Source organism: Rhinopithecus roxellana, chromosome 5 (assembly GCF_007565055.1).
Source record: "Rhinopithecus roxellana isolate Shanxi Qingling chromosome 5, ASM756505v1, whole genome shotgun sequence".
Classification (NCBI taxonomy): domain Eukaryota; kingdom Metazoa; phylum Chordata; class Mammalia; order Primates; family Cercopithecidae; genus Rhinopithecus; species Rhinopithecus roxellana.
Genome location: NC_044553.1, coordinates 11742791 through 11754815, shown reverse-complemented (window position 1 = coordinate 11754815; position 12025 = coordinate 11742791). Strand labels below are relative to the sequence as shown.

The following is a 12025-nucleotide window of genomic DNA, read 5'->3' as shown; positions in this document are numbered from 1 at the left end:
AATTGTTCTCTGAGGGGAATGGTGTATTCTTAGAAAGTCTTTAAGTGCAATTTACTAAGGAGTCAAAGGGCACAGAGTATGTGCTATACCTAATTGTACTGTAAATGGAAATCTTAATATATAATTTCCTCAAAAAAATACAACTTTATAAATTGTATATTTGTTTTACAGTGAATTTTGTGGCGAAAATCTAAGCAAGCAGAAATTTACTCGAGCAGTGAAGAAACTGAATGCAAATATTCTTTACCTTTGTTTTTCTCAGGTATGAAAAATAGGTTGTGAACTAATTTTTACTTTGTTAAATAATCGAAAATATTAACCAATTCTTTAATTTTTGTTTTTAGCATGTAAATTTAGATCAGTTACAACCACTGCATACCCTCAGGAATCTAATGTACCTGGTCAGCCCGAGCTCTGAACACCTAGGCAGGTAAGAAGGTATTTGTTGCTTTTCTCTAAGTGTTTTTGTGACTCCTGTTAGAGGAATGGTATATTGGCATAGTAGAGTCGTGTTCCCTAATCCCAAACTCCTCAAACCGGACAAAAATTGCGGAGTCCCATACAGAAAGAAACAAAGGTAATTATATTTGAACTTTATGGGTTTTTTTCTGTAAACATGTCTTAGAAAAAATTAATATCAATCATTTTTAATACCTAAAGCACAGTCGAAGAACCCAAGTGTTCCTGGAGTGGTGCCTTTTTGTGCTCTCCCTGAAGTCCAAAGACCATGTCTTTGGATCTGTGTCTATTTCTTCTCCAGCCCTTCCTGGACATAGACCCCTTTATAAAAAAGCTGGGAACTCTCTAGCCCTACTTAGTGTCTGCCCTGTTTCCTGCACATTTTCTTTTGCTCCTGCTCACTCCTTGTCCATCGTTAACAATTCACAATTTTCTTTTTTTTTTGAGACGGAGTTTCATCCTGTCACCCAGGCTAGAGTGCAGTGGTGCAATCTCCGCTCACTGCAACCTCCACCTCCCAGGTTCCAGCGATTCTTCTGCCTCAGCCTCCCGAGTAGCTGGGATTACAAGTGCGCACCACCATGCCTGATTAATTTTTATATTTTTAGTAGAGACAGGGTTTCACCATGTTGGCCAGGCTAGTCTCAAACTCCTGACCTTGGGTGATCCACCCACTTCGGCCTACCAAAGTGCTGGGATTACAGGCTTGAGCCACCGTGCCCAGCCGCATGGTTTTCTTATCACTGAGTCAATCTGATCACCATTTGTTGGAGATAAAAGGTACTAGAGGTGTGGCTCAAGACAAATGGCGGGAAAGTTCTTTTGGGATTCCCTTCTGCATCATCCGTCTACTGAAACCCGAGGCATTAGGGGAGGCCTTGTCCTCTGACGCGTGCGCCTGGCTTCCCCCACGCAGCAGTTAACTTTCAGTGATAATCTGACTTTAACCATTGTCTTATGCTTCCTTCCCCTCCCCACCTCAGACAGTTAACATTTCTGGGACATAGACTCCTTTATGAAAAGCTGTGAACTCGCCAGGAAACTGCACATATACTTACAATGTTGTGCCATTTTACAGGGAGTTCACGCCTCTCACCCCTGATCCCTCATTGGTTCATGAGCCATGGAAATGTGAACATTAGAAATCCATGCCAGTTTTGATGGTTGGTTTCTGTGAGTTTACTCACCATCCTCTCTGTACCTTACCTGTAACGGGCTCAAATTAGGAAATTTATCCTTATTAATAAGAGCTAATATTTATTGATCCACTCTTTATTGACACAGGGCCAACTTCTTTACTTGCCTTGGATATTATTCCTACTTTATAGACAGGAGAAACTGAAGCTTAGTATGGTCAAGTAACTCATGGCCATGGTCACAGAGCCAGTGCAAGTGGTGGAGCCGGGGTCTCAGCTCCCACCTGGCTGCCTCCACAGTCAGAGATACTCATGCAGTTAACCAGTGTTTATTATTTCATCACATTGACAGATTAAAGAAGAAAAACCATAAGATCGAGCTGATAGATGCTGAAGAGAATTAAATAAAATGCAGTTCCCATTAATAATTAGGGGGAAAAATTACTAGCAAGTAGATTATTACTAGTGGATATCTATCACAAACCTACAAGGAAAGTTATACTTAATGGCACGTTACTTACATAGATATTGATGTAATTTATGTAATAGATTACATAGGAAAAAATCAAGGATGCCTACTGTCAGTGCTGTGTTAACAGCTCTGGAGGCCTTGCCAAGGCAAAGCATTTTTAAAAAGAAGTGAGGTGTATTTATATTGGAAAGAAAGAAACTAAGTTGGGATTATTGTAGATGGTATAATTATTGAACTGGATTCCCAAGAGAACTAAGAAACTATTTGAAGTGATAGTTCAAACCAGGCATGGTGGCTCACGCCTATAATCCCAGCTACGTAGGAGGCTGAAGTGCGAGGATCACTTGAGCCCAGGAGTTCAAGACCAGCCTGGGCAACATAGTGAGACTCCATCTCTACAAAAAGTAAAAAAAAAAAAAATTTAGCCAGGCACAGTAATGCCTGCCTGTAGTCCCAGCTACTCTGGAGGCTGAGGTGGGAGGGTCACCTGAGTCGAGGAGCTCCAGGCTGCGGGAGTTTGTGCCACTGCACTCCAACCTGGATGACAGAATGAAACCTTGTCTCTTCAGAAACAAAAAGATAAACATACAACAAACAGTTGCTTTCTTGTGTGCCAACAGCAACCAGTTTGGAAATTTAATGGAAAAAGTCTTCCTTTTATTGTAGCAGCAAAAACTGTAAATTCTATAGCAGTGATCTTAATAAAATGTATGTAAAATGATTATAAAAATTATGAAGCTTATTTTTATTCCACATGTATTTTTTGAATGGCTGCTACACACTATATGAGGAGTGGAGCTGAAAGAAAGCCACAGGCAGGGAAAACCCTTATGGTTTTCCAGGATGAGAAGGCTCAGTGTTGCAAAAGGGCTACTTCTCAAAAGGAAGACTGATCGTATTTCATGGAGCTTTGACAAGCTGATTCTAAAGTGCAACCAGAAGTATAGTCTGCAAGGAAGTTTTGAAAACAGTAATGAGGGATGGGGTTGGTCCATTTAAAACGTAGCGTAAAGGTAATTAAAACAGAATGCTGTTAGCATGCAAATAGGTGGAGTGATTAGAGGAAGAGAATAGTCCCAAAACAGACTCTTGTATATGTGGAAATATGATCTTATGATAGAGGAGGCATTGAATCAGATAATGTTTCAATAGTGTGGGGCCAGTTGGGTATTCATATGGGGGGAAGTTGAGTTCATACCACATTCTATATATAAAAATAAAATCCAGATGATATAAACAGCCTTATTTAAAAAAATCTATAAAATAAGCCAAAGGACAGTGTTTTATAATGATAGGATGGTGAGAGAATTCCCAAGTAAGCCACAAAACCCAAAAACCATAAAGGAAAGGAGTTAGACATCTTCCTGTGTCAAAACTCTGAGTGTGTCTAGTGAAAGCTGCCATAAACAAAGTTAAAAGACGTCATAGATAGGTTTTGCAACCTCTATAACAGACAACAGATTAAAATCTAAACAACTTAAATCTTTCAAGTCAGTACAGGAAAGACCAACAACCTATTAGAGAAATAGACAAAAGATTAAAACATGCAGCTCACACAAAAGATGAAGGTAGTCAGTATTCAAAGGAAAAAAATCTTTAGGCTCAATCAAGAACAAAAAAAAAAATGCAGCCAGGCACAGTGATACGTGCCTGTAGTCCCAGCTACTTGGGAGGCTAAGGCAGGAGGATCACTTGAGCTCAGGAGTTGGAGGCTGCAGTGAACTGTGATCACTTTTGTGAACAGCCACTGTACTTCAGCCTGGGCAACACAGTGAGACCCCCATCTCTTAAAAAAAAAATTAAAATAATAAAAAATTTTAAATGCAATTCAAAACAAGTTTCCATTTGCAACCATCAGTTTGACAAAAATGGGAAGGAGCAGTGAATCCAGTGTTGCTGGTAGTTGGGGGGAAGGGCACTCATACTGGAGGTGAATTTTTGTAGCGGGTCTGAAGTTTTCTGTAGGCCTGCTCTTGAGTCAGGTTTTCCATTTAGAACTGCACACACGATTAGGCTGTGAGTCACATCTAAGTTTATGGCCAGAGGACAGGAAGTAGAACTTCAAAAGTCCCCTTTTCCCACCAGCTTCATCAGAATCAAAGTGTAAAGAAGATTGTTAATGGAACCTGGGTGGGATTTCCTGTTTCTATTCAGACTGGCAGAACTGAGGATTCTATTCTGAAAAGATAAACTTTTTTTTTTTTTTTTTTTTTTTGGAAACAAATTTAAACTTACAGAAAAATTACAAAAAAAATAAAAATAGGGCCAGTCATGGTGGCTCATACCTGTAATCCCAGCACTTTGGGAGGCTGAGGTGGGTGGATCACTTGAGGTCAAGAGTTTGAGACCAGCCTGGCCAACATGGGAAACTGCATCTCTACTAAAAGTACTAAAATTATCTGGGCGTGGTGGATATAATTCCAGTTACTTGGTAGGCTGAGGCAGGAGAATCGCTTGAACCCAGGAGGCGGAGGTTGCAGTGAGCTGAGATCGTGCCACTACACTCTGGCCTGGGAAACAGAGTGAGACTCCATCTCAAAATAAAAAAAAAGTAATAAAAATAAAAATAGTACAGACATGCACCCTTACCCAGATTCACCTGTTAATATTAATATTTTGCCCATTGCTTATCCTTTGTGCAATCTCTGTATCCATAAATGCATATACTCCCACATATTTGAAATAGGATATATTGTAAAAGTGACTTTTACAAAGCCAGAAAGATCTTTTTGTTGCCTTAATTGGTAGAATACCTCCCTGCAGCACCATGAGAAAATGAGTATTCCTGGTTCAGGGCCTTGAAAAAAAGATATCCATTATTAAGCTAACCTAAAAATTAGGAAACTATTTTGTAATCTTTATTCCTCAAAGACATTAAGCAAAATAGGATGAATTATTTTGCTAGCTTATTTTGCTAGCTGGTTATGTGGGCTGTGTCTCTAGCTTGGGGTCTGGCAGGCAGGTGATGTATCTCTAATCTGGAAGTGGTGGGAGAGAGGCATTGGGTGGAGAAACATCGCAGGGGCCTCTGCCACGACCCTCCTCCTGCTCTGTGGCTTCTCAGAGATGTAGGTTGATTGTTGGAACCAAAATTGTTCCATACGGGCTCCTTGAAGAGTCTTCCATTCAGTCGCTTTTCATTGTACTTAGCTGAGCACCTGCTCCATGCCAGGTGAGTTTCTCCACGCAGAGAACTGGAGTCCACCAGGAACTCTGCCTGCAGGAAATGTCATTTCCTCCTCTCTGTCCCTTCTGCCTGCCTTCTGGGAAAACTAAGACCCCAGGATTAGAGAAGGCAGCATCAAAGAAGAAAACAGGCTGAGCCTTGGAGGGAGGAGGGAAGGAAGGAGCTGTGGTAAAAAGGAAGGAAGGAAGGGAGGGAGGAAGGAGCGAGCTATGGATAAAGCTGACTGGGGAAGAAAGGGAGGGAGGAAGAAAGGAGGGGAATGAGGAAGGGAGGAAGGGAGAAAGGGAAAGAAGGGAGGGAGAAAGGGAAGGAAGGGAGGGAGGGAGGAAGGGAGGAGCAAGCTGTGGTAAAAAGCTGACTGGAGCCTTTAGGGGATCTGGGGAAACCAAGAGACTTAGCCTGGCAGTCAGTTTTGAGGTCCCCTGGACTGTACAGCTGAACAGAACAGAATCAGAGCATCTTGGGTTTAGTAAAGGAAGGAGCCCAGGCAAAGAATTTAAATTGTGAACATTTTTAGTGGGTGCGTGCCAGAAGGAGAGAGAGGCAGCTCTCCAGCAAGAGGAGGCAGGTGGGAAGTGGTGATAAGGTGAGGACCTGGGCCAGAGTGACGAATTGAGAATGGAAAGGGGGCTTATTTAATGATAACAGGTAGCACTGGTGACCCCAGACACAGAGCGGGATGAGGGAGAGGAGGAATCCCAGCCAGCTAAAATTTTGAGACTAGTTCAGATATCTGGGATGAACCTGAGGGTTTAGTAACCAGAGGATATTTGGGAGTGGCGCTAGGAGAGGAATCTGAAAAGATGGCTTTAGGTAGAACTGTTTGCCAAGGAATAGAAAAAGGGGAGAAAAGAAATGAAGTGCAAGGAGAAATGTGAGGATACAGAAAAGGGTGCTCAGAGCTAAAAACTGTGCAGTGGCCATTCGTTTGCTGGCAGAGAAATTCAAGGGGCAGTAGGAGGTTCTACTCCCTTCACCCTTGCAAAATACTGACTTCTGGGCAGGGTGGGGCCTAGTAAACTTGGAAGCCCCGTAGTCTGAGGGGCTCTTTGTATTTTGTTTGTTTGAGACGGAGTCCCGCTCTGTCGCCCAGGCTGGAGTGCACTGGCGCAATCTCAGCTCACTCCAAGCTCCGCCTCTGGGATTCACGCTGTTCTCCTGCCTCAGCCTCCCGAGTAGCTGGGACTACAGGTGCTCGCCACCTCGCCTGGCTAACTTTTTGTATTTTTAGTAAAGACAGGGTTTCACCGTGTTAGCCAGGATGGTCTTGACCTCCTGACCTTGTGATCCACCCGCCTCAGCCTCCCAAAGTGCTGGGATTACAGGCGTGAGCCACTGCGCCTGGCCTGATGGGCTCTTTGAAAATGTAAATTGCTCACTGGATACCAAGTGGGAAACCCCATGGCATATCTTCCAATTTAATTACTAAAGACCTAAAAACAGTCCCTGGAGCATAAATGATAGCTATTATTTTTACTTTACCCAGCTGGGAAGCACAGGTGTCTGGGAGGAATGAGGGCTGCTTGCTCCTGTAAAAAGTGAGTCAAAGGTGCAGACCTGGTGAGGTGTGTTGGAGGCCAGTACTAGCCGTTCATCATTGTGAAGGCTGTGAAGAATTTGGGACCATAGGCTGACATGTCAGGCTGTACAATTCTAAACTCTCATTTCTGCCTGCTATTTATTTTGACCTCTCCTTTTGTTCCCCAAAGTTGTTATCAGTGAAACCCTTAAATGAACCAAGGTGTCGTGTGCTTATCTTGGGGGCAGCAGCAGGGAGATAGCAGCACCTTGGTCCCATCCTGTAGCTGGTTGCAGGGCAGTTCCCTGGAAGGCAGTGGGTGGGGGTGGCTGCCTACAGGGAGGACATGCAGCATGGTTGCCCTGGAGCCAGAGCTGAGGGGCATTTGAAAGGGAGGGGAAAAAGAAGCAGAAAGGTGGCCGGGCGCAGTGGCTCACGCCTGTTTTAATCCCAGTACTTTGGGAGGCCGAGGTGGGTGGATCACTTGAGATCAGGAGTTCAAGACCAGCCTGGCCAACACGGTGAAACCCCGTCTCTACTAAAGCTACAAAAATTAGATGGGCGTGGTGGCGGGCACCTGTAATCCCAACTACTCAGGAGGTTGAGGCAGGAGAATCACTTAAACCTGGGAGGTGGAGGCTGCAGTGAGCCAAGACCGTGCCACTGCACTCTAGCCTGGGCAACAGAACAAGACTCTGTCTCAGTAAAAAAAAGAAATGCAGAAAGACTTCTGAGGTTTGCTGACTCAGTTCCCTGTGCTGAGGTGCCAGCAAAGAGGATGAGGCCTGAGAAAGGGTAATAGGACTTGGCATGAGGGTGTCATTAGGGACCTTTGAGAAATAGAAATTGTTTTCTCCTGAAATATGGTGCAGAAATATACAACATTGCCTCTGAATGTATTCTAAACAGTTGTGCCTCATTCTGTGCTACAAATGTGTCCTAGAAAATTGTGGTGATATTTTTAAACGTGTACAGGAGGCCACTGAGTCTTCTTTGTGTACCATTTATATATATGACTTACTATACTAAATAATATCCAGAGTATACATCAAGTGGCTTTTTGTTAGAATTGTCTCATTGGAGTGCCCTGTATTTACTTCATAGACAGTGCAGTTCTTTACAACAGGAAGTCAGACTTAGGACCAACATGGGCCATCTCATGCTACACTATGAGCATTTTGAAATTGAACTTATCTTCTCTGGGTGAAAATAAGTCATAAGTGAAGAGGATTTTTTGCTATGCAGGGTCATCACCAATTAAGTAGGTAGACTTGTGGGAAATTGTGGTATCATGATTTTATTTAAAACATGGATGGAGATTATTTGGGGAAAGGAAAACGCAATCATAGTCAACACGGAGTGCTGCACAGACTTGAGGAATGAATGCAGCATGTGGCATGCCTCATCCCCTCAGGTGAGGGCCTTCGGGAAGATGGCATATTTTCTGGTGTTGAGAATGGTGATTATCCTAAAGAGACCCTCATTGTCTGCACACAGGTCAGGGCCCTTTGAAGTACGAGCAGACCTTGAGGAGTCCATGGAATTTGTGGATCCCGGAGTTGCTGGAGAATCAGATGAGAGCGGAGACGAGCGCATCAGCGATGAAGAAACCGACCTGGGCACAGACTGGGAGAACCTGCCTAGTCCCCGGTTTTGTGATATCCCTTCCCAGTCCGTGGAAGTCTCCCAGAGTCAGAGCACCCAGGCATCCCCACCCATCGCAAGCAGCAGTGCAGGTGGGATGATCTCCTCTGCAGCAGCCTCGGTGACCTCCTGGTTTAAAGCTTACACTGGACACCGTTAATGAGCATGGACCAAAACATGCCAAATCTGCATCAAGAAAGTTCTTCTCCCACTACACTCTAGTAAACATTATCTGTTTAAGTTAAGATAGTGCCTGGAACAAAGGTTAAAGTGTTTCTTTTTTTTTAAGCAGGGAGACAAACATTTCTATTTGTCAAGTAGCTTGTGACGGTGACCAATATGCTTACGATATTTAATAGAACAGGGGTTGAAGGTCTTTCTGCCCAGACCAGTGTTGGTGGAAGGAGGACCTGTGCGTGTGGCCAGTTCTGCCAAGGAAGCAATTGATTTGGGTTTCCTCTGGGCCCAGGCCACCGGGCCCACGGACCTGGGTCAGTGTGCTGGTCCTTGCGGTGCTGAGACTGTTCCTGACACTAAGTTTTAGGGGTTGGTTGAATCACAAGAGGTGTTTCTTGATGATTAGGACATGAAAGATAAAAGCTCTTTAATAAAGAGTTTTTCTGCCATTGATTTTTTTGTACGGAGAAGCAGCAGGCAATTTGAAATGATTTCTTTATAATTTGGTCCTTTAATTTTGTTTGGGAGGGGTGAGTTACACGTATTTCATTCATGCTGCTCTGTCGTAGTTTGTCAGACATTCCTGTTTTTCTTTACCCCACACACCAAAGAATATGAAAGTCTTTTTCTTTAGGACCCACATCCATAAATGGAAGAAATCCTGGCTGCAATAATGTCCTAGAGAGGTTTTAACTATTTTCTTGTATTCTGAGGGGAATTAAGCCTATTCTTACCTAGTTGATTGAAGTCCTGCCATCTACACTATGAGCATTTTGAAATTGAACTTATCTTCTCTGGGTGAAAATAAGTCATGAAGGTCATTCCCTTATGAAAGCTCAGTGCCTGCCTGGGCACAGGGGAAAAGCCACTTAGTTCAGTGGCCTCTGGTCATTCTTGTGGTGTCCAGTTTCTTTCTATGGGATTGAGTAGGTGGCAGGTGTTTTCAGGGGAAACCATCCTGCTTGTTTCCCTGAACTCTTTGTTGCTTTGAGGACACAGCTTTGCTCAGAAATGTAGTGCAGATCCTTATGACTGATGCTGCTCTGCTCTGTTCTGGGGAAGGCACAATATAAACAATTTCCCAGCTGGGCACGGTGGCTCACGCCTGTAATCTCAGCACTTTGGGAGGCCAAGGCGGGCGGATCACCTGAGGTCAGGAGTTCGAGACCAGCCTGGCCAACATGGTGAAACCCCGTTTCTACTAAAAATACAAAAAATTACTGGGTGTGGTGGCACACGCCTGTAATCTCAGCTACTTGGGAGGCTGCGGCAGAATGGCTTGAACCAGAAGGCAGAGGTTGCAGTGAGCTGAGATGGTGCCATTGCACTCCAGCTTGGTCAACGAGAGCAAAACTCCATCTCAAAAGGATTTCCCTCACCAGGAGATCATTTTCAGGTCATGTGTCTTGTCATTCTTTTAGTGACAATCTTACAGGAAAACTATAATGAGAGAGGCATTATGTACAAATATGTAAGTAGTTTTTTATTTTTAATAACTGCAAAAAAAAAAAAAAATCCTGTGTAACAGCTACCAAAAGAAATCCTATGGAAGATTCCTAACAGGCATTAGTACCATATCGTATGTGATTGGCATGATAGCACCTCAGATAAATCATTCAGAGGTTTGCCATGCCCCAGCTTCTTTTCTCATCATCATAATTATAGTTGATACTTTGCCTCCAAGTCCAAGGTGCTATATAGCTTTTGCTAATGGTATATTGGTGTTTGGTATAGTTTTGGGTAGAGTTGCAAAAGGGAGTTTATTTCTATCTGGTAGTCACAAATTCCTTGGCGCTATGAATTTTCCATGAAAGGAAGAAGCAGGCTTTTCTCGTTGTGGGTGTTTTTTTTGTTTGTTTGTTTTGAAGACGGAGTCCGGCTCAGCTGCCCAGGCTGGAGTGCAGTGGTGCCATCTCAGCTCACTGCAACCACCATTTCCTGGGTTCAAGCAATTCTCCCATCTCAACCTCCCGAGTCACTGGGATTATAGGCACCCGCCATTATGCCCAGCTAATTTTTGTATTTTAGTAGAGACGGGGTTTCACCATGTTGGCCAGGCTGGTCTTGAACTCCTGACTTCAGGTGATCCGCTTGCCTCGGCCTCCCAAAGTGCTAGGATTACAGACGTGAGCCACCATGCCCGGCCCCTTGTAGGTTCTTCAACACTGCTGGGATCTCTGTTTTAAGTGCTCAGCTTCATGATTGCTGGCCTTCCATTTTCCCATCCAGTTCTGGAGTTCATAGAGAGTGAAGATGGTGGATTTGAACAGATACCAAATAAACATAATCTTGTAAGAGTTGTCTAGCTACTTAAAACCCTCACAAGAACTTAGTCTCACCAGTTGTAAGAGTGGGATTTGAAGCTTGGTGATGGAGATTGACTTCAGCTGAGAGATGCGCAATCGTAGTGGTTTTCTTAAGCCTCTTATGAAACCATGAATGTGAGATGAAGCTAAAGAATAGAATCCAGAGATCACAAACTCATCTAGAGTACTTCAACAAAATTTACAAACATGTGGGAACTTTAGGGATAGGATATATTTTGTTGTTGTTAATATCAACTAGAGGCACTTTATGTAGGGTTAAGTGATCAAACCCTTTTGTGGTTTTGAACACCAACATACTGGCTTACACTGCTGAAATATTTTGGGTTTCATTATTTTGCACTGGATCCACCCTGTAAATACTCTTAAGTATACATTTCAACCACTGTTTTTTCTACTCTTTTTGCTGCTCATTAAAATCTTTCATGTAGGTGCCAGAACCATATGTAAACAGCTTTTTTAAAAATTGAAGCTGGTATTTTTTTTAAACAAAAAGCCATAGAACTGGGTCATGTTTTCCATTTTAAAATGATTTATTGAAACAAGGTAATACTAATAAAAACCCACAGGCACCAAACAGGCTGCTTAAAATGGTCTGTTAAAGACATTTTTTGCTAATGGAATATAACTAAGAAAAGTTTTGCACATCTGTAAGGGGGAAAAACAGTATCTCACCATTGGGTAGAGTGGACGGGACTCATGTAAGGACTCACATAATTTGGGGAAGAGCATTCAGTGGCATGCTGTTAGAGGACTAGTGTCCAAGGATCTCACAGTATCATACTGCAGGAACTCCCCATTGCTCTGCAACTTCTAAACCAGTTTGAGTCATACAAATGTTTTCTAAACTTTTATTGTATTACTGCAATAAATCTTTTAACTGTACTTTGCTAATGTGTATGTCTTTTTCAAACTCTGTTCATTTCCACTGCTACATTAAGGGTAGCAAGAATGAGATTGAACCCTTTACAAATTATAGAAGTTTGTAGAATTTTTTGCCAGGTAAGAAGAAACGTTAATATGTCTTTTAAAATGACGGATCATGGTGGTATTAATAATCTCTCCCAAGCTGAGAAGCTGGTTGCATGCTTTCCCTAAAGACGTGTT

The 12025-nt window shown here is 43.0% G+C and overlaps 1 protein-coding gene across 1 annotated transcript in view; it reads left to right on the top strand.

Moving 5' to 3' along the window:
• The window catches only part of ATG14 (autophagy related 14), a 45997-nt gene extending 34194 nt beyond the window's left edge, over positions 1 to 11803 (top strand). Inside the window, exons 8-10 of the mRNA XM_010372031.2 lie at positions 172 to 262; positions 345 to 430; positions 8271 to 11803. Coding sequence (XP_010370333.1) covers positions 172 to 262; positions 345 to 430; positions 8271 to 8577 — 484 coding nt within the window. The 3' untranslated portion in view covers positions 8578 to 11803. The remainder of the gene's footprint in view (positions 1 to 171; positions 263 to 344; positions 431 to 8270) is intronic.
• The last annotated feature ends 222 nt before the right edge of the window (positions 11804 to 12025 follow it).